At 37.6% G+C, this 22,282-nt stretch overlaps 7 protein-coding genes, 1 non-coding gene and 1 pseudogene across 14 annotated transcripts; 2 read left to right on the forward strand and 7 right to left on the reverse strand.

Moving 5' to 3' along the window:
- Positions 1-114: 114 nt before the first annotated feature.
- Positions 115-5,890, reverse strand: LOC102618722 (uncharacterized). Of its 2 annotated transcripts, none has more exons than XM_006483005.4 (15): positions 5,724-5,890; positions 5,009-5,447; positions 4,435-4,512; positions 4,079-4,134; positions 3,596-3,715; positions 3,411-3,481; positions 2,753-2,846; positions 2,367-2,570; positions 1,836-2,087; positions 1,436-1,544; positions 1,204-1,271; positions 964-1,033; positions 809-883; positions 594-685; positions 115-449 (listed from the first exon to the last, which is right to left on the reverse strand). In XM_006483005.4, the coding sequence occupies exons 2-15, from the start codon at positions 5,324-5,326 to the stop codon at positions 374-376; spliced, it is 1,683 nt and encodes a 560-aa protein (XP_006483068.1). In that variant the 5' UTR covers positions 5,327-5,447; positions 5,724-5,890; the 3' UTR covers positions 115-373. The 2 variants fall into 2 exon arrangements, with proteins under 2 accessions (XP_006483068.1, XP_024956659.1); XM_025100891.2 differs by having other exon boundaries at positions 115-474.
- Positions 5,891-6,528: 638 nt separating this feature from the next.
- On the reverse strand, positions 6,529-8,182 carry LOC102618441 (uncharacterized). Its single transcript, XM_006483004.4, has 4 exons — positions 7,906-8,182; positions 7,298-7,387; positions 7,121-7,217; positions 6,529-6,847 (listed from the first exon to the last, which is right to left on the reverse strand). Exons 1-4 carry the CDS (start codon positions 8,126-8,128, stop codon positions 6,706-6,708), a joined length of 552 nt encoding a protein of 183 aa, XP_006483067.1. The 5' UTR covers positions 8,129-8,182; the 3' UTR covers positions 6,529-6,705.
- A 593-nt stretch (positions 8,183-8,775) lies between these two features.
- Positions 8,776-10,194, reverse strand: LOC102618156 (UDP-glycosyltransferase 708A6-like). The gene has a single exon (NM_001320064.1). The coding sequence runs from the start codon at positions 10,192-10,194 to the stop codon at positions 8,776-8,778; it is 1,419 nt and encodes a 472-aa protein (NP_001306993.1).
- Positions 10,195-10,553: 359 nt separating this feature from the next.
- On the reverse strand, positions 10,554-13,882 carry LOC127901783 (UDP-glycosyltransferase 708G1-like; annotated as a pseudogene).
- A 156-nt stretch (positions 13,883-14,038) lies between these two features.
- LOC102617699 (uncharacterized) lies at positions 14,039-17,038 on the reverse strand. Of its 3 annotated transcripts, none has more exons than XM_052439554.1 (6): positions 16,869-17,030; positions 15,429-16,702; positions 15,206-15,338; positions 14,729-14,853; positions 14,491-14,637; positions 14,039-14,372 (listed from the first exon to the last, which is right to left on the reverse strand). In XM_052439554.1, exons 2-6 carry the CDS (start codon positions 15,603-15,605, stop codon positions 14,238-14,240), a joined length of 717 nt encoding a protein of 238 aa, XP_052295514.1. In that variant the 5' UTR covers positions 15,606-16,702; positions 16,869-17,030; the 3' UTR covers positions 14,039-14,237. The 3 variants fall into 3 exon arrangements, with proteins under 3 accessions (XP_052295514.1, XP_015387322.1, XP_006483065.1); XM_015531836.3 differs by having other exon boundaries at positions 16,839-17,027; XM_006483002.3 differs by having other exon boundaries at positions 14,039-14,379; positions 15,429-17,038.
- On the reverse strand, positions 16,756-16,980 carry MIR398A (microRNA MIR398a). Its single transcript, NR_129297.1, has one exon. It is a non-coding gene; the product is annotated as a microRNA MIR398a (primary transcript).
- A 733-nt stretch (positions 17,039-17,771) lies between the features above and the next one.
- Positions 17,772-18,471, forward strand: HAP3 (HAP3-like protein). Its single transcript, NM_001288878.1, is given in 1 exon segment — positions 17,772-18,471. A coding segment is annotated over 1 exon segment (447 nt). The 5' UTR covers positions 17,772-17,807; the 3' UTR covers positions 18,255-18,471.
- A 256-nt stretch (positions 18,472-18,727) lies between these two features.
- On the forward strand, positions 18,728-19,864 carry LOC107177612 (nodulin-related protein 1-like). The gene is made up of 3 exons (XM_015531670.1): positions 18,728-18,780; positions 19,298-19,600; positions 19,684-19,864. The coding sequence occupies exons 1-3, from the start codon at positions 18,728-18,730 to the stop codon at positions 19,862-19,864; spliced, it is 537 nt and encodes a 178-aa protein (XP_015387156.1).
- Positions 19,760-22,044, reverse strand: LOC102616806 (uncharacterized protein At3g61260). Of its 4 annotated transcripts, none has more exons than XM_052439553.1 (6): positions 21,871-22,044; positions 21,590-21,681; positions 21,109-21,459; positions 20,571-21,030; positions 20,411-20,492; positions 19,760-20,317 (listed from the first exon to the last, which is right to left on the reverse strand). In XM_052439553.1, the coding sequence occupies exons 1-6, from the start codon at positions 21,894-21,896 to the stop codon at positions 20,123-20,125; spliced, it is 1,206 nt and encodes a 401-aa protein (XP_052295513.1). In that variant the 5' UTR covers positions 21,897-22,044; the 3' UTR covers positions 19,760-20,122. The 4 variants fall into 4 exon arrangements, with proteins under 4 accessions (XP_052295513.1, XP_006483061.1, XP_006483060.1 ...); XM_006482998.4 differs by having other exon boundaries at positions 20,571-21,027; positions 21,590-21,687; XM_006482997.4 differs by having other exon boundaries at positions 21,590-21,687.
- Between the last annotated feature and the right edge of the window lie 238 nt (positions 22,045-22,282).

Consider the following 22,282-nt stretch of genomic DNA (forward strand, 5'->3'; position numbering starts at 1 on the left):
TGCTAAAATGGCCAGGCAGAGTCACATTGTACAAAGAAAGATTGTTTAGAAAAGAATGTGAAAATAATTCATATTTGGCAACAAATGGTCCTCACAAAGTCAAGCACCCAACCATAAACAAAGCTCAAATCACCTTCAATTATTATTTTGAGAATTATCCAAGATGATACAAAAGGGAACCAACTTATTTCCATCAGGCACAGACAAAGATCATTGCTCAACATATTTCATGAAAAAATAAATAAATAAAACACTAATTGTACAGGAGTAAACACCCAAATACAATCCCCTTCCCCTACTCAAGACAACAAAAATGATAACAAATGAGAAATCACTGCTTCATCCCCGGGTGGTGAACTGTTTTGTGTGATTCTTACGGTCGTTGATATACATATTTTGTTCTAGGGTCCACAATAAGACCCTTTCCCCCATTCACTTCCAAATCATGCCTGCATCAAACGCATTATAGCAATTCTGGAATCAATTTTCGTTATTTCTACTTTGATCATTAGGACTATCCACTGAAAAAAATGGCATGCAAGACATAAAATGTGAAGTAGAACCACTGTGGAACTAAGAACGGGAAAACTCACTGAAAGACAAAGTCAGGAATGGTCAACTGCTCACGAGGAACATATCGGAAGAGTTGCAGAAGCCGATCAACATATACCACTTTCTTCCAGACCTGGAGAGTGCAATTAGTTTCCAAAACAAATTCAGAAACAGTAAGCCTTCATAAAAGTTTTTCCCCCCTTCCTTTTGGGTGAAAGAAATAATAGGTTTCAATGAGAAACAATTTCAGACATACCACATTGTCCACCAACAATTGCAGTGTAAAAATGGTAGCCTTCAAGTGAAAAGTAGGGTGAAGAACATATATTGCCTGCAAGAGCACATAGGACAATCAGAACCAAAATTCACAATGTGTTTTCTTGTTAAAGGGAGGTCATTAATGTTGCATACATGGAGGTTGCGTTGGTGTTTCCGACCAAGTACTTGTTGTAATCTTCTCATCCATCCCAAGTCCGGTTGCCTGTTATTCCAGAAACAGATGGTCATAAAGTGGACAAAGTAGGACTAGAAAAGAGGACTAAGAAACTCGAGCATTGGTGAGTCATTCAATTGGAAAAAGCCACAACACATTGCAAAAAATGGCAAACCAACTTTGCAAGCATGATTGCAAGTCCGCAATGTAATACTTACAGCTGCAGAGAAGCTGCAGAGTGAAAATACACAATAGAATAAGGCTTCTGAATCAAGGGCTCAAATTCCTGAAATTTGACAATCAACAATTGTCTCTGTTTGTCAGCAATCATATAAAAGTTCAATAAGGGAAAAAACCACAGGAAAGACAAGTAAACAATTACCAAAGCCAAAAACATTAAAAGTTCATAGATCCGAAATCTTCAGCTGAAGTGACTTGTAACTAGATTACCTTCACCACATAGAGCACAAAACGCTCAAGATCAAGACATCGTAGCAAAAAGTGCGCTCCCACAACCACCATTACAGGACGTCCCTCACTGTCGACTCCACCACGGTAACTGAAATAGAAAGAGTAGAGCTAACTTGATATTATATCCAACACAAGACCATCAATCACCAAAAGCACGTGAAGTGTTGATAAAGTGTGCACATGAAAAGAAATATGATGAAGACAAGGTTTGCCAATTAATGAAAGTGGATTACCACCTGAACACTTAACCGTCAACACCAATTATCTAGCCCAAAAGGGTGAATTTTGAGAACCAGATAATGCATGAAAGGCATAAAAATCCGCAAAAGCAAATACAAGCTGAAGTAGGCACACAAACCATAGATGTACAGATGCTTACACAATTTTCATCTCTGCAATTTCAGAAAGATTAAGAGAATTTGCTTTGGCGAGGTATCTAGAGTGTAGCGAGTATTCTTCAGCAGCTGACAGTGGAGGTCCACCTAGGTCACCAAACCCAAGCATTTTAGCACAATTCCAACCACTTTGAGCTTGAGCAGTTTTTTCCCATTGCTCCTTGCGTCTTTGATCTGGATCTTTAATTAGGGACATAAAGGCAGGATCCAAATATGAATCCAAGTATGACGAGTTCCTGTAAGAATAACAAACATCCACTTAAGACATTTGATAGTTTTCCTTCAGTCCAGCTAGTAATAGTCTCATTGCTATGATGCATAAATATAAGAGTATAAGAAACAAATAGAACAAAGCTGACTCATCAAACAAAGAAGGCCAAGTTACGGTAAGAGCAAACAAAAGCTCGAAGAGCAACATGCACACTTTCAAAAAATCATCTATAGCTTAAAGAAGAAAACAACGTAAATAGAAAGAAAAAGCACATAATATTTACAACAAAATCAAATTAACCGACCTTCGTATCAAGCCAACATCACTAACAGGAGGTTCAACTGGAGCTTTGGGAGGCTTTGGAATATTCTTTTTGGGCAATGGCTTTATTCTGATCTTACGTTCATCTATAATTGTCTCACCATTTTCATCCCCAACATCAGCGGGAAGCTTCGAAATGGCCACCTCCTCCTCATGTTTATCTCGAGGAAAGTAAAGTGGAAGCAATCTACATTGTGAATAATATTAAAATACATATATTTCTAAACCTACAGAATTACTAAAAAATACATCAATTACAGAAATAATAGCAATAGCTAAGAGAAACAGTGGTCTTATACCAACTTAAAATCTAAAGAAGGGACATATCTTGCACCAGCAAGGTAATAATATAAATCTGTAGTACACTACCTTTTATATATCTCTGTATCTGATGCTGTGGTTGTGCAGAAAACAACAGCACTGATTTTATCTTTCTGCTTCTCGAGAAACCGTCGTACAGTCCCTTAACATAAAGTGAAAAAAAGATGGAAAACAATGAATGCCAGGAAGCACACTAGACCTTCAAGATGCACCCATTAAAACATTAATTCACAAGAACAAAGGTATAAGTACTTTGACCTTTCTATAAACACATAAGCAACATTTACACCAATGGATGCACATGACCTAAATGTCACAAATTCATTAGATGGAGATTTATGAAGCTCATGAAACATTAATGGTTTCATGGCTTCTTCTATAAAATTTGAAGTTAAAGATCTATTAGATGAAGAGACGCCCTCAAAGAAAAGTACTAATGTCACAACCATTGTATTGGTATGGGATTGGTTTAATACTTAAATAACTGACACCATTTTTAAGGCTTTTTTTTTAAAAAAAATATTTAATAAGAAAAGCATTTCAAACTTTTGGTCATTAGCATTTAAATTCAAAATTTCAGCAATGCAATTTTACTTATCAAATAATTTAAAATTAAATTTCTGCAATGCCCAAACATTCCTCATGCCTCAAAAACATCAAAAGAATCAAGTGAACCATGATAAAAACGGATAGGGTAAGTTCTCACTAATTGCCACATGCGCAGCCGGTTCACGTGGATAGTTTTTAGCCTCTGTGTATATACAGCCCATAGCAATGCTGCATTCATGTGTGAAGCAGATATAAGTTTCAGGTTTAATAAGACCATAGGAGAATCAAAATAATTCCATAAGTTGCATGAAAGAAAATGATGTACCATAACTACCACAATACCTCTTAAGCCCATTTTCAATAAGAAGTTCAAGGCAAGACCGGTAGCAGTGACTAAGAGCATTCTCTGCAGCAGTATGATATTTTACAGCATACTTGGGGCCAACAGTATGGATAACCCTCCTAAAATCATCATTTAAAAAAGGGGGAAAAATGAATTTTCCAGTAAATACAGAAATTTTATGAATTTAAAACAACGCATAGAAAATGTCAAAGGTCTCCAGATATAATTGAAAACTAAGTGCATGAGATGGCATAATACAATACTTATATTATTACCAACAGCCTAGGCAAGAAAAGCATAAAATTTGCCAATGCAAAAACTTGTGTATTGCATATACTGATGCATTCTCAATGTCTCTGATGTCCAAAGCACACTACTGAAGGCAATGGAGTACCCAAAAAAGAAAAAAAAAAGGCCTCTAAATGCTTTTACAGATTCCACTCATTTTACTCTGCATGTATGAAAATGCATCAACATCAAACCTGGCAGGAAGATCATACGCATTAGTAACTTTTGCCATCCCCGTTCGGCATCCACCCTGCCAGGAAACAGAAAGTACATCAGGTCAATCCCAGTCCGAACTATCTATCTTCCAACAATGTTGTTAACGATTAGACAGCCAATCTTCCAAAAAATAAGGCTTCAAATAAAACCAGCATATCAAGCACTATTTAACATCCTATGTTCTCACATCTGGGAATTACATCCAAATTTTGAACTAACAGATAAGCAATGAAAGTATAACAGATGTATCATGGCCATAACCAATTGACATTGCATAGAAATGGAAAAATATTAGAAACAATTACAGAAAAGCAAACAATTCTAGTTAGCATACCAATGTTGCACATTCTTCAGCAAGACCAGGCCCAGCTGCAGCATGCAAACCAGGGCTGCTGTGTGCTTCATCCAAGTTCTGTCAACAACCCGCAAAAGTATCAGATCAGTAATGAAATGTATTAGATAAGGTGATGGATTGGCTGGAATATACACTTCCTGAAGGGTCATCCAGCTTTTCTAATCACTCCTCAAGAAAGGACTTTCCTAGGATAGTCATCCCATGGGCATGGTATACTCATCAAAGTTCTAGCGGAAGGCAACAGTGAGATTAATATTACAGTGCATTGTTGAACACAAATATATATACTAATACCATTTTCCATAATGGCTGTGATTCAAAAAAAGCAAAAAAAAAAAAATTCAGATTAATTGAAGCATGTAAATGAGCCCAACTCATACAAGCCAAGAATAAATCTATTGGTAGCAACATATTTCCAAAAGACAAAACTGCTGAAAAGCATGACTACATAGCATAAGACACATAAGTAAGATGGTTAAATGCTGTCCACACCACAATCATCAAAGAATTAGAAACCAAACAAGGTTGAATAAGGTAACTAGTTAGTGCTCACCTCGTTTGTAGAATTCACAACAGTATCAACTTCCAGATTCCAGGGGTTTCCTCTCCACAAGTATATCTTCGAATTAATCTCATGATCCACCGGAAACCTCGAAACCATCCCATTGCCACTACTTTCTGCCCCAGAAGAAGAGGCTAAGGGATCAGCAAAATAAGAATTAGAGAATGAAGGATCTTCACTCTCATAATCCAACGACAGCCTATGCTCTGCATCACTCCACCGTGGAACTTGATCTAAAGTCACCACAGAATCCCCACTATCACTTGGTAATCCTCCCCGCGGCGTGGCTGTAGCCACAGGCCGGTACATGTTTGCCACCCCCAATTAGAATGTTACTTTCCTTCTCAAATCCAATCCCAAAATTTTAAAAAAATTTTAATGCTCCAGAAGAACTTTAGAACATGAAACCAAACTAATCAAACAAATTACCCTGCAAACAACAGATTGAAAACCTATATCATCATTAAATACTAACAAAAACACATAAGATCCGAACTCAACCACAAACTCGATAAACAAAATAAACTAAACCCTCTTTGTTAATGATCATCACCAATTACTTTATACAACCACCAAAAAAAAAAAAATTCCAGCTTGTACAATTACATTAATTGAAGCCCTAACATTAAAACAATGAACAATAGCATCGAAAACACAAATTCAAAGAACCCTAAGCAAGTAAATTGAGGGGCAAAAGGAAACTTACCTGTGATTAGGGGAGTTCACAAAAAAAAAAAAAAATAATAATAATAACAATAATTTTGTTGATAAATTGATCTCGATGACGAGGGAAAATACAACTATTATTGCTGGGCCGATGAGCTTGCAGAGGCCGAAGCTCATTTGGCCAGAAATGAATCAAATGATTACTCGAGTTAAAATTGGAATTTGTCTTTTGTGGAATTTGACAAAACCACTCCTCCAATTTTCTATAAATATCGCTAATGCCCCATCACTAGATACTATTTCTCAATGAACCCAATCGGTTTGGTCAATTCGGCAATTACAGGTAAATAATTGGCTAATCGTATATCCGCTGGGCAAGGATGGGGGGATTCATCGTCAAACAAAATTTTAAGGATCCACCACTGTCAGCCGCCGCTCGTTTACTGCCTCATCTTCGCCAGCCGCTGCTGGTCAGTCGTCACCTCATTCATCTCGCCGGCCGTTGCAGCCTCTCTCCGTCGTTGCTCTCGTGCCGGTGAAGGTGAGTACTGAGTTGTCAGTTGTTCAATGCTTGTATTTTGTAATAGCAATTACATGTCTATTCTTTTACTAAATTAATATGCATGGCTGCCTGGTTCACTGGTTGGTTTGATTATTGGGAGTAAATAACAATGTAATTGATATTTGATTGAGAAAAAAAAAATTAAGATGAAGCACAGCTGGTTCACTGTGTGTATTTGCATGTTGCAACTGCTGACAGATTTATTGCTATGTTGATTTATACATGGCAATATCCATTAGTATTGTGCAAGGGTGAAGGAAGAGGAAAGATAAATACAAATGTATTTGTGAAATGAACTCAAGAGCATACTGGCTCTGTTAGAATATTGGCATCATATGCATATCATCCGGAAAAACAAGAAAGAGACAGCTGATAATCTCTCCAGTAATCCTACAAAAAGAAACTATTTCAGTTCTAAATGATGATTTCCTATGCAACAGTTGCTCCAAATTCAAATGCTTCATTCATTTACTCCAGCCTTTTGCTTCAGCATTGAAATGAAGTTCTCCCTCTCCTCCGGTGACATTCCCTCTGCAGAACAGTCTCCTACTCCCCACTCTGCCCCACGCAAGCAGTATTTGTTCTCAATTTCTTGCCGGTTCCTGAAATTTTCAATGATTCTGTAGCATTACCATTTATTCCCTTGTATCATATGTATGCATGATCAACATAAAAATTTTCTTCTAACTTGTAAATTAACAAATAACATGAAACCCCTTCAACAGTATAGCCTCACTGAGCATTATTAATGCTTGGCTTATATATAACTCTTAAGAAATTTTTCAACTATCTAAACTATAGATTTGCAAGGCTTAATTCACATTTGGAGCTGTCGAAAAATAATCCAATTGAGTCGAACATAACCAAGAATTTACCTATCTTTGTTCTCCTTGGATTTCTCTAGAAGCTTCTTTAGTAAGGGAGATTCTTTAAATCTTGCATCAAATTCGGCGTACTTCTTCTGGTTTTCTTCTGCAAAAAGAAAGCTGTTATATCACATCAAGCCATGAAATGAGAGTAAAAATAACAAGACTACAAGTAAGAGATCAAACCATTGAATCGATTAAGAAATTCGATCTGAGGCAACTCAGGACCGGGTACTGATTCAATTCCGGAGAATCCAGATAAAAAACCCGCTTTAGCTGAAAAGCTCATAAGCTTACATGATCAGTTATATACTAAACTGAATGTTAATTGCTTAGAATTTCAGTTACACACATATAATTAAACAAAGTCCCCAAGACGAGCATCAATAGCTAATGAATCACTTCCATCAGACCGCCTAACTACAGAAGCGGATATTCCGAAGAGCAAAACTGAAAATTTAGTAAAGCAAGTGAGCTGGGCATGCGGCAACTCATATCGCTTGCTATATCATCAACTTTGAAATTTTAACTTCCGACGATACTGCTTAACAAGGGGAATAAAATGATAGATGAATGAAGAATTTTGTATAAATTAAATGAAATGCTGTAACAGATGCTACGATAATAATGCGTCAATTCAAAGAAAGGGATAGCCCAATTGGCTTGGTTCTTGCTGCAGCAGCAAGAGTTCAAGAGATTGATTCCCATCGCACCGTCGCACGTGACATATAATTGATGAGAACCCACTTAAGTGGAGTTACGTATTAGAAAAAGAAAAAAAAAATCTTTTTTACCTGGGACTGGAGAGAGAAGAACGGTAGCTGAGGCAGCCAAAGGAACAACAGCTTTGTGAATGACACGCTGAAAAGATAAAGAAGATGAAGAAGACAGAGAAGATTCAGAAAAATGTGTGTGTTTTTTATTACACCCAGATGGTATTATCGCGTGGAGGTTGTTTGGGTTTCCACAAACAGTGAAATTGGCGGACAAGAGAGGCGAAAATGAGGAGGAAACCATGGTTCTCTTCTCTCCTAACTCGAGGAGAGACAGAGATGATAGGGAGGGAAAGAACCTACGGACGGTCCATATTATATCAACTGAAATTCGATAAGATGCAGTCGTGGCATCATATCACTGGGCTCCACGTAATTCAACTAAATGGCATCATATCATCCGTCCGATAAATTTTATGAATTACAATTAATTAATCGTTTACAGTTAAATTTAATATAATTATTACTTATTTTTTAAAATAAATAAATATATATTATAATATTATTTATTTATTATATAACTGAAGTTGTACTTTAAATATATTCTAAAATTTCTGCATCTTTCAATGTTATAAACAAATTCATTCAACAATTATCTACCAGTACTGGTCAACCAGGATTGATTTAGGCCAACTACGACAACTCCACAAGCTTCATTTACAAAGATAAATAAAAAAGGATAATTGCCATAAGTAGTAGAATAAGCTTATCACAAATCAAACCATTCTAAATTGGGATCATAATTCATACATAGATAATTATTTTATTTTCAATCTTGCATTGACACATAATGATACACAATCTACATATCAAAAATCAAAGCAAGCAGGATAGGAAAGCTAGAATTCAGTTTTGAATAAAACTGAAGCCAAAAACATTCAATTTTTCATTTTAATGGGTGTTGTTGTTGCACTTCCACTTGTCAATGAGCTCCTTGAATGTTCTCTCGGAGCTTCCACCAACTCCAATGGCTTTCCTTGCCTCTTCTTCAATACGTTTAGCTTGCTCTCTCAGAAAGTCGTTTGCCATCAAATCTTTAATTTTCAAACCAATTTCATCTCCTTTCGCCCTCAGCTCTGTACCCCAACCCCAGCTCCTGACCCACATCCCCAACCCAGCTCTCTCCACTGCCTCTGCATTGATCTTCTGATCCCCAAAATGCGGCCAAACTAACAGAGGCACCCCGTGCCGTGCAGCCTCAACCAGTGAGTTCCAACCGCCATGAGAAACGAATCCACCGACAGCCCTGTGACTCAGTACCTTATCTTGATCCACCCAATTCTTTACCACCAACCCCTGATCTTTGATCTTCTCCGTGAGTTCATGACCAAGCACATTTTTTAAGCTTTCCTCATCTTCCTTGTCAACGATCTTACCTTTCACCACCCACAAAAATCTGCAGCCACTGCTTAGTAACCCATCTCCCAGCTCCTTCGTTTGCTCCATTGACAAGGCCAATCGACTGCCAAAACTGACATACACTACCGACCCTTCTGGTTGATCATCGAGCCACTTCAGAATCAGAGATGTACTAGGGTCGTCTCTTTTTTCAAACTCACAAGGCAAAAGAGGTCCAACGGCGTACACCGGGGGAAGTCCAGCAACAACTCTTCTTCCATTAAGTGCAACCAGAGTGTCTGCTTCTAATGCATCAAAGCTGTTGATCAACACACCATTCGATTTTACGAAACTATTACCATTTTCAAGGAATGAAGTTGCAAATAGACTCTTAGAATCCATAACCGCCGGAGGGACTGATGATAAGGGTATTGGAGGAAGGCCTGGAATTTCAATAAAATCATCATCAAATTCAACAGAACCAGAGCTGGTTGATTTGGATGCAACAATGGCAGGAAAAGACGCGGTAAGAGAAAACATCTTGGCAGATGCTGTGAAAAGGACGTAGTTTGGGAGATGTAAATTTATGGTAACAGGAAGAACGGCGGAGATCAGAGTCACATCTGTGATGAGAGCAGAGAGCGGGGGAGAAAGCAGAGGAGCAAGAAGGTGAGCTGAGCGGCGAATGGCTTCCCACCGGAGCAAGAAAGGGTCAGTAGCGTTGGCTGAATTGGGATCAAAAGGGAGGAGATGAAACCGCTTTTCGGTGACCTGAGGATAAGCCGATAGAAAGTGAGAAACATGTTGAGTCTCAGCAAGTGAGACAGTGGGGTAAGTGGTTATTAAGGTGACGCGACAGTGATGCTGAACAAGCGATGCAGCAAGTCGAAGAAAGGGCGTTAGATGGCCCATGCCAGCACTTGGGATGAGAGCTACATGAGGATGGGAATCAAAGCCGCCGGAATCTGACATGCTTGAATCTTGATCTGGCACAACAAGTACGTTACACTCAAAGCCTCGATGCGTGTTCAAGCCTTCAAGCGATGGAGGTCAAAGCTCTGTCTCCCTCTCCTTCGCATATAAGTAATAAACGTGGATCTGGCTGTGCGCCTGTGCCGTGTGAATCCAGTTGAGTCCTGATTTGTCATTTTTCATTTTCCTTTTTCTTTTTACTATTTTCAAACTGGAATTTCCCCAGTTATGTAAGTTGGGTACAGCTATGGTCCGGTCATTAAATTCAATTATGAAAACTACTGTAGACTGATTAAATGGCTGGATCTACTGTGTACCATAGTTTTGTCCAGTTATATAATGTAACCAGCCTTCGAAATGTGGTCAACCAACCTTTGCAGCCAACCAACGACCCTACCTACCAATCACTTGGGCTTAGCCCAAGTGGCTAGAGCTACCCCCTACAAATGTGAGGGAAGTGGTTCGAGCCTCCGTAGACGTATTATAGGAGTTTAATTTAAATGTTATTTTTTGGAGTCTTAGATCTTGAGTGAAGGCGGTCTTTCTCCCAGACTGGGAGTTAACGTCCCTCGAATATTTGAGAGGGTAAAAAATCTGAGCAGTGTCATATCAACATTGATATCAACAGGTCTCAGTATATATATATATAATTGTACATATCAATTATACTCTCATGTAATATGAGTTGTAATTTGAGTAATAGTCTCATGTCATAAAAAAAAAAACTACCCTACCTACTAAATTCTTTAAATTTTAGGTGGACATGTGTAGACTTAGATTGGATGACATGTGCAGGCTTACATTGGATGTAAGGTTAATCACAGAGTAGGTCTTCCGACATGACTTTTGAATTTCTCATAAAATCTCTCTTTTAACGAAAATTTTTTCATAAGAAATTAGTTCTTTTTATTTTAAATAAAAATTTAATTAAATACTTAAATAAATTATTTTTCAATAATTTTTTTACACTCACCTCATTTCATATTTTATTTTATATTTTAAAAATAATTAAAAATAAATTTTGAGAAACGTTTAAGGATTTACAAATTATGGAAATAGAAATTATGTAATAAAAATAATAATTTAAGACTTTAGGATTTGTATGCATCTATAAATAAAAAATAATAATACTTTTTTAAGGTGAAACTTAATGACAAGAAGATTAATAGTAATGTATGGCTTATTATTTTATAAATTAAGATAGAGATATTTTGGGAATAAAAATCAAAAGGGGTGTTACAAGGATTTTTGAGGTTTGTTGAAAGTTCCACTCTTATCCCAAACCGAACAAAAAAAATTTGGACTGAACCAAACTAATCCAAGTTTTTCACAACTCAACCCAAACCATTTTAATTTACTATTTAATTTTGATTTTAGGTTGACTTGGCCTTTGACAAATTCATGTATTATTTAACATGATTAAAATGAAATATTAGTTATGCCATATATTTTAATGTTTAAACATTAAGTATATAATAAAATTATTTTTTATCAGATAAAGAATTCAGTCACACTAGTAAATTTTGTAACTTAATAGGAGAACCTAAGAGCATCTCCAAAAAAATATTCAAATAAGAATTTATTACTTATTTAAAGAGTCATGTCAATATTTAAAACTAAAAAAAAATACTTCAATTAAGATTCTTTAAATAAGAAATTATTCTCTCTCTTCAATTTTATAGAGTTGCTTTCTCTCTCTTCAATTCATATTTTATTATTTTTTATTGGTGAGAGTGAGAAAAGTGCTTTAATTACCATTTATTTTTTCTTTAAAAAATATTTATTTGATTAAAGTAATATTAACTTATTTCTATTTGAAAAACTTTTTAGAAAATAACATATTTTTTCACTCTCTTTTTTACTACATAGGTAAGCAAATAGATATTTAAAAACTAAAATTAATAATACCTTTTGGAGATAGCTTTAAAATCTTTGAAAGTTGAGGAACGTAAATTCGAGTCTTACCACTAAAAGTTAGTGTTGGAACTTTAATTCTCCTTCTATTAATAGATCAGGATGTTTGTTCGAATTCTACTACCAACAAAAAATTGGTATTGAGATTTTAATTCTACTCCTATTAATAAGTAAGGGTAATTAGGATTTTGATTTCTATGCAATTGATAAGTAGGGATAAATATGAGAACTCCAAAAATATAAAAAGGGCAAAAAAAAAAGAAAAAAAAAGGGCAGGCGATCCCTCCGATCTCTGATGCTTTTGTTGCTCGTATGGCTTGTTTGGTAACCTGTTCTAAGAGGGTCTATGCTGAAATAAATATACATGTACTATATCAATTTTTTTTTTTTTTTTAAAAAGCTGTATTATTTTGACCGGCACTCAACCCCCCGGTTTCTGCGGTAATAAGCTGTATTATGGTTGTGTAGATTCGGTGATGAGAATTCTATCGGTAATAAATTTGATGTCTACGGACTCCGGTGGGCAATTGTCGGTGGGATGGACGGAGCTATACTTTCTTATCAACTTTCTTGCCTTTCACTACCCACAAGAATCTACACCCAGTGAGTAATAATCCATTTCCTCGCTCCTTCATTTTCTCCCTCGACAAGGCAAGTCGACTGCCAAAGCTAACATATATAGCACTGACCCTTATGGTTGATCATCGAGCCAATTCAAACGTGTGCTAGAGTCTCTTTTTCAAACTCAAATGGCAAAAGTGGTCTAATGGTGTATAAGGGTGCAAATGCTTCAAATGTGTTGATCAAGATACCATTTGAATACATGAAACTCTGACCACTTTCTCTTAATGTAGTTGAAAATAGACTACTTAAATCCAGAAGTGCTGGAGGTAATGATTGTATGGGCATTGAAGGACAGCCTGGAATTTCAAGGTCATCGTCAAATCGAATGGAACCAGAGCTGGTTTTGGATGCAACAATAGAAGGGAAAGACTCAACAAGTCACCCATTCTTGCATATGAATGAAAAAGATGTAGTTTGGGAGATGCAAGTTTATGGTAACTGGAAGAACAGAGGATATCAAAGTCACATCAGTGATCACAGCATTAAGGGGAGGAGATACCGAAGAGAGGATAGAAAGAGAAGGTGAGCAAAGTGGCGAATGGATCCCCACTGCAGGGAAAAAAAGGGTCAAAAGAGTCTGCTGAAGGTGGATCAATAGGGAGGAGATGAAACTGCTTTTCCCTGACCTGGGGAAAAGCAGATAGGAAGTCAGATAAATATTGAGACTCTGCCAGTAAGACGTCGGATGAGGGGTGATTAGGGTGATATGGCAGTTGTGACGAACAAGTGATGCTGCAAGTTGAAGAAAGGGTTTTAGACGAGGAGAGCAACATGGGGATGGAAGCCAAGGCCACCGGAAGTTGACACTCTTGATGCTGCCAAGATGTGGGTTAGGTAAATCCTGGATGAACCAAGGGAAGGAAGCCAAAGCTCTTTGGTAAGCTCTCCTATTCATGTAAATCAATTAATATATGCAGAAGCAGAAGTTTCACCCTTTTTTTCTTTTTTTTTGTCCCTTCTCCTTACTGACGGTCCCCACTCTCCACCAATCTTGCAAGTTCCAAATGCTGTCCATCACTACATCTATCTTAAAAATATAGCATGAATGATGCGACAAGTAATCGCAGGTTGCAACCCAGTTTGGGAACACACAAAAACAAGGATGTAATCAGACAAGGCCACTAAAGAAGCAACGCGCAGTGAGCCGAAAAAATATCAATAACAACTAAAATTTCCCTCCAAAACTAAGAGAATTGCAGATCATAGCACAATAAGTCTAGAATTTAAACAAGACAGTACAGACAAACAGCAAACTTCACCTGCGCAAGGCACCCAGAATTCATATAAAGGTTTTGCCATAACAATGTGAAGGAAGAAAAATCCTCTTTCATTGCTTCTTCATAATCTTAAAAAGCTAGGACATTAGCTAAAGTTGAACAATGATTTCTTTGCCTATTTTTCTCCAAAAATTGTTCATGGATCTTGTCCTTGCAGTACAATTATTCCTTCAGCATGCACAGCCTGCCACTTACCATTAGCTACACTTTTTGCTACAAACTAAGAATTCATCCTTCGAGCATAGCTTTGGCAGCATCAATCAGTATGGGTCTAAAATCATTTGAAGCCCGACCCAGCACAGTGTAGCCTTCCTTGTCTTCCACATCAACATCCGCTCCATGTCTTATTAGAAGAAGAGCAACCTGAAAACTAGGAAAGTTAAAAGAAAGAAGAAAACATACAACGATGAAATTTTATCATTAAACAGAGAAAAGCCCTACGGGTTCCAATCACAACTTATATGAATTTAACAGAGATTACCTCTTTGTTATAGCAAATCACTGCATTCATAAGAGGAGTTTGTCCGGCTTTATCAGTAGCATCAACCTCTGCTCCTTCTTCAATTAAGAGTTCACACAATGCTGAATTCCCTGTACTAGCTCCCCGGTGCAATGCTGTGCAACCAACCTGAATGCAATGTGTATTACATAATCATATGATGAAACAAAAAAAAATAAAATGAAGGAACATCTAATTACTGATATAAGAAGTTACAAGCCTTGTCCTTGGAGTTAATTTTTGCACCACGTGAGATCAGAAGTTCCACAATCTTCAACCATCCCTTGCTGGCAGCATAGTGAAGAGCGGTTCGCCCACCATCATTCTTCAAATTTACATCAGCTCCTGCTCACAAACAACCCATAATAGCTAAGAAAATATCACAAATCTGAACATTGGTGATGACTGATAATAATTAGAAGTGCTTTAAAACAACCAAATCTGCTGCTATCTTCATTTCACAACGCTTCGTGTAAGCTAGTGCTTTTTGGGATTTGAAAAAAAAAAAATGTAGTGCATTTTCAAGAAGCACTTCCCAAATTTTTTTTTAATTATCAATGGAGGAAGGATATCATTATTCACTATCAAATTAATTTCACAGAAAGTGATTGTACTAAAAAAGAAAAAAAAATGCTTTCTAAGATACTACAGCAAACAAACCCTAAATCATGTATAAAAACTATTTCTTTGTTCTAACCTTTGCTTAACAACATTTCCACGATTGTCACATTGCCAATGCTAGCCGCAGAATGAATCGGAGCCCACCCTTCTTCATCAACAGCGTTTACTACATTCGCCGACTCATCAACACTCAACAATATTTCCACCACCTGATTTTACGGGAAAAAAAAAAATTACCGTACAAAAAAGAAAAACGAAACTTTTCCGAGTAGAAGAAAAATTAGGTAAGAGTCGGGGACCTCGGGGTGACCACATGAGGCGGCGACGTGGAGGAGGGTGCGGTCGTCGTCGTTCCGCAAGGAGAGAGATTTTAAGAGCTGCTGTTTTGAGAGGGATTTGAATGTTGAGGAATCTCCAGTTTCGGCGGCTTTGAAGAGGTCTTTGTCCTTGATTGTTTGATCGATGTCCATGTCCATACCGGAATTGTACTGTCAATTTGCCGAGAATTAGAGTTTTGACGGTGTGATTTGGTCCAGCGGCGAGCTAGTTGCAAGTCGAAAGCGGTGCGCAATGGTATGGTGCGGTTCGGTTGTGTCCGGTTCTCACCCGGTGCGCGGTTCGTCACTTTACTCCTTGAAGAAGTATGCACATGTTCTCGGAATATACCTCTCTTTTCACTTAATTTTCAATTAGAGCACATCTCGAAATAAGCTTCAATTAAATTATATCTAAGCCAGTCCCCAATTTAATTACTCTACAACACAGATAACGGTACAATAAATACAGTTACATAATCGGTCAATCTTTTAGTTTACTAGATTAAGCTAGCTCTTCTGACTAATATAAATACAGATCTATCAATCTATTGTAGTTTGATATATATTTTTTTTTCTTTTTAAGTCTAGAAACAATTAGCCCATAAGCCATATAAAAAGATCAGAACCTATCAAAACCACCATCAATCAAAATCTAAGTGAAGAGAAATCATCATAGGTTTTAGATTTAGATGGACATGTATTTTGTAAAAGGAGGGAAGACAATCAAAAGCCTAAAATACAAAATAAAATAAGCATTCCATTGGAATGAAAGGGTTAGGTAGAGAAAAACTTGTAATGTAATGATATTCAAAACAAAATAATAATAATAATAATCTCATTTATATAATGGATATCGTTTTCCAATTTGTGGAATTGATTAATTTTGATTTTTTTTTTTGAAGGATGAATTTTTGGTACCTCATGCATCCTTATTTGACTCTAACTTACTAGTAAAAAAGGATTTACTTAAGGAAAAAAAAAACCCAATAAAAAGATAATGAAAATTTTCAAACATCCACCGCGTAAATGTATTCAAGTTGCGTGTGCAACATGATGATGGGGACATCGAGACTGTTTATTTCTTCTCCTTACATTTCATGGCTTTCCACAGAATTATGGGGAAATTGAAATGAATTATTTGCAACCAGAGCATAACTTGCCGCATCCCTTCGGCCACGTAATGCTTCATTACTCGATTATGCCGTGACAGACGTACGCACTACACGACGAACTGCGTCGACCTTCGCGCAATTTCCCTGAAACATGCAAGATAGAAAGCGTATGCATGTTATCAGGTAAAATTAAAGATTGAATCAGAAGCAGCGAATGTTAGAGCAATTGAGTAACTTGATGACACGTGCTGATTGACAATTGAATTCCCAAAGGGGTGACCTGAGAACACAAGGTGCGTTGGCCACATACAATCTTTTTGATTTAATGTATGGCAGGAGCAGGCAGCAGCAATGCAAATCAAATTTAAGCCAACGCCACCCTCTGTTCTCAGGTTCACTCCTCTGGGGTTTCACATCTGTTGCATTATGCAGCCATAATATATATCTTAATGGTTCACAAAATGATGGGTGGTCGACTTCATCTCTCTCCTTTTATAACCCTACATATATATATATATATATATATATACACACACGCGCGCGCGCAAACTCATGACACAATGTGGTCATAATATCAACATCTTATATGTACAGATATATATATGAGCAATTAATATAGAATAGAATGTCGTCATCTTGCATACAACGTGGGCCAATTGAAATACATACCCAAATCCAATAAAATTATGTCATAGCTTTTCTATGTAAAGTAATATATCCAAATGAATCAATCGCCCAGCTCCAGGTCACTGTTTATTGTGATGTTCTTCAAATCATACTTTGCCGCGTGAATTGGGAGGGCGCCTCATATGCGGCAACCATGCACGTTCAGATTTTTTACCCCATTATATCCACACCGCAGCTTTTGTGTGACATTACAAATTACAATTACCCAGCAAAAGTGAGGACATTGAAAAAAAAAAATATCTGCAGATGGACGGTGGAGGAGCCACACAAAAATATGTGGCCAATGCGAGTTCCAGTTTCCATTGTCTTCCAGATGCATAAAGAGTCATGAAAAAATATCAACAAAGTCAATTACCGACACCGGCAGCAAAAGAAAGCCATCGCTGTCCATTTATTAGCTAACCGTTAATAACAACCGCCACCTGTCTTCAATTATTGCTTGATCTTTTGGCAGCAAATGCAATTACACTTTCAAAGATAAATATCATTAAGGCTAGCCTATGCTTGATCAGTTCTCTGAATCTCTCAATTTTCTTCTCTTGCATATTTTCTGAAACAAAGCATGGACTCTCTATTTTCTAAACTACAAAACAAGGAGGATTCAAAGTCAGCTACTGCTCACAATGAAAATCCCACCAAGGAGCACCACCAGCCGTCAAACGCTGAGCTCATGGCTAGTGCTAAATGTGTAGCAGAGGCAGCAAAGGCCACATTCAGCAAAGAATCAGACAAGGTGGACAAGGCCAAAGTTGCTGGGGCTGCTGAAAATCTTGTGGCTGCTGGTTCCAAATATGGCAACCTTGAAGAAAACAAGTATGTAGACAAGGCTAAGGATTATCTTCACCAATACCACTCTTCTCATTCCACTGCCCAGACCGACACCTCTGGCCACTCAGCCCAAGGTGGTCATGATTCATCATCAGTTCCATCTGGAGGTGGTGGTGATGAAAAGTCTGGAGGTGGCTATGGAGACTACCTGAAGACGGCTCAAGGTTTCTTGAACAAGTAGTGACTCTTATCTAATAGACTCTAGTATTGTTGATGAGCTAGGACAAATAAATAATCTGTTCTGTATGTTTCCTTTTAATTGTGTCTTTTGTTCTTATAAACTACAAATTTGTGTATTAATGTGTCAACTTTCCAGATTGGGCTTGCTTGCTAAAGCTAGCCATATCTGTATATGTGCGTGCTTATTGTTAACTAATGTCATATTGTAATGTTTGGATCATTTAACTACTATAATCTGCTTCTCTAAATAATGATTTTATAGATGTGTGTGTGTGACACTTTAGCTATAGAAGGTATTTCTACTGGTTGTGCATGTATGTATGTATACACACACACACACACACACACCCCTCTCATATATTGATATACATCACGATCTATCTCAAGTGCATTAACTTTCTCCTTGTTTCCTGTATTGTGGGAATCTTGTAGATATTGATTCTGATTTGTATTCTAAAATTCTTTTGTGATTGGATGGAATTTCATTTTAGTGGACCTCGGGCCTCGCGTGTTGGCTTGGTTAGCAGGTAATATAATTATTAGGAATATTTACAATTTTCATGGCTCCAAAATGTCTAATAACATTTGGCGACCGAGATTTCACAGCCAACATTTCTGTGAACAGACAGGCAATATTAAGTCCAGACCCTGTGAGAAATTAAAACCAGGAAACATATCCAATGCTAAAAAGAAATCGGTTCCCCGTAGATTATGAAACTTTAACCACCTATATGATGTATACGTCGGTTGCACGGTCAATGAGTCAATAGATCTATTGAGTTATACAGCATCATTTTTTATCTTTCTTCTTTTCTTTTGCATATAATTGAGCAAAAATGAATTCATTTTTCACAAGCCAAACAAACAACGTGACAATCATCACGTGCACAATGAACAATATTCTTCCCATGATGGCAAGTCCAACATGCACCACAACGAGCACTCTTATTTCTTCCTATGGTGAGATCCATATAAGCACCGCAACGAACATTCTTCCTGTGGAGACTAGCCCTACAAGCACCAAAATGTAAATTCTTCCTACAGTGAGCCGTTCAGGAATCACAATGTTGAATATTCTTCCTATGGTGACAAGCCCTGCAAGGGCCATAATGAACAATATCCTTCCTGTGATGACAAGCCCCCCAAGCCCCATCAATATTCTGAGTATGACAAATCAGGCAAACCTGCCAAAAACCATCAACCATCCAATGCTGAGCTCCTTTCTAGCGCCAAATTGGTTGCTGACGCAGCGAAAGACACGTTGAACAGTGATCATGACAAGGTAGACAAGACTAAGGTTGCCCATGCCGCCGGAGATCTTCTTAAAGCCGGGTCTCGTTACGGAAAGTGAAGATGAGACGGGCTATGGCAAGTTTTTAGGAAGGCTGAGGATTATTTGCACAAATTACAATAATAAGCTACTTTCCAAGGATACCTATTCGAGCTCTCATTCTGGCCACTCAGGCCACGGCGATAAACCCAGCTCTTCATGATGATCATTATGGCCACTCTGGCAGCTCTAAGACAAATCCTAGTGGTGGTCATAAGGATTCTGGTGGCGTGTATGAAGATTACTTGAAGATAGCTGAAGGTTTAATTAGGAAGCATTGAGTCTTTGATATTGTCATATAGACTGATATTGGATCATTCATCAAGGCTCAAGCGATGCGCTTGGTTGTTCTTTATGTATGATTATGTTTGATATTTTACTTTTGACAGTTGTTTTTTATGTAAAGAAGTCAAAGATACGCATTCCTTTAATTAGAAATAATAACTGGATCATTTATATTTTTATAAATCTGATGGAAATTACAATCTGAGCATTTACAGAATCCTAAAGAAATATTTACATTGGTGAAGTGATGATATTCAGAAGCAGGAACATGTGGTGGCAGGAATTTTCCCCGTCGTTCTGATTTTATTAGCCTTTTCTTTTGCCTTAAACTCTGCTTTTCTTCGCTTCTCCTGTGCCTGTGCTCTTGCTCCTCCTGCTATCCGATCAATAGATTCCATGTCACTGCGAAATTTTTGCAAGGCTTTTACCCGTCTTTTCTCCAATTCACCCTGCATCTCCAAGAAGACATGGGAGAGATATCGCTTATCAGTTCCTAAGAATCAGTTTTAATTAGGACTCACTCGAGGCAACAAGAAACTTACCTCTGCTCTGTCCAATTTTCTTCTGGCTTTCTTCTTCTTCCTCTCCTCCCAGGAAAGTATTGTCTCATTTAACTTCTCATACCTGACAATTCTATCTGTTACTACTTCTAAGTGCTTGCGCAAATTGCAAAGAACATGTTGAAGCAAATGTTTCAGTTACCTCTCCTTGATCCTGGCCATCTCAGCCTTCTCCCAGGCATCTGCTTGAGTTTCAGTTGTTGGAGGCCTTGCTGGAATCTGTCTTTTTGTTTCAGTTGGTGGGGTAGCAGGCTTAATGGGAGGAGGAATATCAGGTTTTGATTTTGTCCCTCCGGGGCTTCTCGGGGGCAGATCAATTTTCTGCCTATCTCCTTCAGGTTTTTTGCTGCTGGTTCTGTTCGAGACTTCATCAGCAAAAGTTGGAGCTTTTTTCATTGATGATGGACTGGGATCAGTGACCTTGCTTGGTGATCTTTTAGGTTTTGTACCGTCAGGGCTCTTCTTCAATAGCTCATCCCGAAATGTTGGAGTCTTTTTAATTGGTGATGGATCAATGGCTTTTTCAGGAGCCCCTTCATCTTTAGCAGCAGTTACTGGCACTTCCCTATCCGGACTTGCCAAACTTGTCGTTGCAATGTCTTCTGTTACAAACAATTCCATTATGTTTGTACTTTCATTTGACGTATTTTAAAGTTGTTTCACAAGTTCAGAATATTTACCTGAGAACCTTTTTGATATTCTACCAGGTTCTGTAATTGGTATTGGTGTATCGTCTTTTTTGCTCTTTTGCCTTCTCAAAGATGCATCGGGGCCATCACTGTTCTTTTTCTGTTCTGACATATTTGAGATTAATGCATCTTCCTTTTGGCTTTTGACCCTGCTCATAGAGGGCTGGGGAGCAACTACACTGGTCTTTCTTTGACCTGGGATGCGCGATTCTTCTATTGATTTGTTAATGGCATAGGCAGCAGCTGCCACCGCAGTTGCATGGTCCATTTGGGTGTTGGGATCAAATTCCCCGCTCATTTGCCTAGAAAATTGTCTCCTTAACCAGTTCCGAGTTCTCTTCTCTGCAAAATACCAATCATATGTCAAAAGTTTTCAAGTAAAATTTTTTGATGATTTCCTGTGGCTATATCAATTCATTGTGATGAACCATTTTAAAGATAAGATGCTACAGGATGAGAAATCTAGTGGTACCTCCTTTGAAATATTGTGTTTTCTGGAGTAGTATTCGCCGTTCTTTGAAGCTGATAGGTTCTTCAGGATTCTCTTGTCCTACACTAGAAAATCTTACCCTAACACAAGTGGTCAGTTATGTTACAAAACGGGCAATTGCTACAGCTTCTCGATAGTACATTAAAAACACCAAAAAAATTCGTTCTCTTTTCATCCGTTCAATCATAGAATTTAATTTCAATGAAACACATGCAAAGATTTGTTTGTGAGTATTTTCTGATTCAAGAAATTAGTTACCTTACCTCACTTGCTTGATCAAACTATCCATCGTTGTTTATTAAGACCCTTCTCAAATCTCAACTTTCTTAAGAATGATCCGCATGCCTTACTCATGGCTTCGGCGTTTATACAAAGAAGAAGCCCTAAGAGAAGGCTTCACATTGTTAGTCTTAGGGTATGGCTAGGCGTGGAGAGGGCGCACGCAAAGTTTGATGTGCTTTGCATTCAAGCACTGGTTTGGATTTTAAAAGGGCTACTGCATCAAGAAAAGTATTCTTTCCCCTCTCACCTTTTTACTTTCTTGCAAATTATTCTTTGCCTTCACTCTTAGCTTCAAATAAAATAAATACAGCCTCTAGCTTATGCAATGAAGTTGCTCTCAAGAAGGGTTGAGAATAATCTTGAAAAAGAACAAAATTTAAATATAAATAAGAT

The sequence above is a fragment of the Citrus sinensis genome, chromosome 4 (genome assembly GCF_022201045.2).
Source record: "Citrus sinensis cultivar Valencia sweet orange chromosome 4, DVS_A1.0, whole genome shotgun sequence".
In the NCBI taxonomy this organism is placed as follows: Eukaryota; Viridiplantae; Streptophyta; class Magnoliopsida; order Sapindales; family Rutaceae; genus Citrus; species Citrus sinensis.

What these genes read in the sequence shown, in the direction of transcription:
- LOC102618722 (XM_006483005.4), bottom strand. Translation starts at nt 5,326, where the DNA reads ATGTACCGGCCTGTGGCTACAGCCACGCCGCGGGGAGGATTACCAAGT. An exon ending in GGCTGCGCATGTGGCAATTA is followed by an intron (nt 2,847 to 3,410) that starts GTGAGAACTTAC and finishes CTTTATGTTAAG; the next exon opens with GGACTGTACGACGGTTTCTC. An exon ending in GATACAGAGATATATAAAAG is followed by an intron (nt 2,571 to 2,752) that starts GTAGTGTACTAC and finishes TTCACAATGTAG; the next exon opens with ATTGCTTCCACTTTACTTTC.
- LOC102618441 (XM_006483004.4), bottom strand. Translation starts at nt 8,128, where the DNA reads ATGGTTTCCTCCTCATTTTCGCCTCTCTTGTCCGCCAATTTCACTGTT. An exon ending in ATTTCTTAATCGATTCAATG is followed by an intron (nt 7,218 to 7,297) that starts GTTTGATCTCTT and finishes TTCTTTTTGCAG; the next exon opens with AAGAAAACCAGAAGAAGTAC. An exon ending in TCCAAGGAGAACAAAGATAG is followed by an intron (nt 6,848 to 7,120) that starts GTAAATTCTTGG and finishes TGAAAATTTCAG; the next exon opens with GAACCGGCAAGAAATTGAGA.
- LOC102618156 (NM_001320064.1), bottom strand. Translation starts at nt 10,194, where the DNA reads ATGTCAGATTCCGGCGGCTTTGATTCCCATCCTCATGTAGCTCTCATC.
- LOC102617699 (XM_052439554.1), bottom strand. Translation starts at nt 15,605, where the DNA reads ATGGACATGGACATCGATCAAACAATCAAGGACAAAGACCTCTTCAAA. An exon ending in AAATTAACTCCAAGGACAAG is followed by an intron (nt 14,638 to 14,728) that starts GCTTGTAACTTC and finishes CATTGCATTCAG; the next exon opens with GTTGGTTGCACAGCATTGCA. An exon ending in TGATTTGCTATAACAAAGAG is followed by an intron (nt 14,373 to 14,490) that starts GTAATCTCTGTT and finishes CCTAGTTTTCAG; the next exon opens with GTTGCTCTTCTTCTAATAAG.
- LOC107177612 (XM_015531670.1), top strand. Translation starts at nt 18,728, where the DNA reads ATGGAATTTCATTTTAGTGGACCTCGGGCCTCGCGTGTTGGCTTGGTT. An exon ending in CGTGTTGGCTTGGTTAGCAG is followed by an intron (nt 18,781 to 19,297) that starts GTAATATAATTA and finishes TTCTTCCTACAG; the next exon opens with TGAGCCGTTCAGGAATCACA. An exon ending in GCCGGGTCTCGTTACGGAAA is followed by an intron (nt 19,601 to 19,683) that starts GTGAAGATGAGA and finishes CTACTTTCCAAG; the next exon opens with GATACCTATTCGAGCTCTCA.
- LOC102616806 (XM_006482997.4), bottom strand. Translation starts at nt 21,896, where the DNA reads ATGGATAGTTTGATCAAGCAAGTGAG. An exon ending in AATATCAAAAAGGTTCTCAG is followed by an intron (nt 21,031 to 21,108) that starts GTAAATATTCTG and finishes TGTTTGTAACAG; the next exon opens with AAGACATTGCAACGACAAGT. An exon ending in ATGGCCAGGATCAAGGAGAG is followed by an intron (nt 20,493 to 20,570) that starts GTAACTGAAACA and finishes TAGAATTGTCAG; the next exon opens with GTATGAGAAGTTAAATGAGA.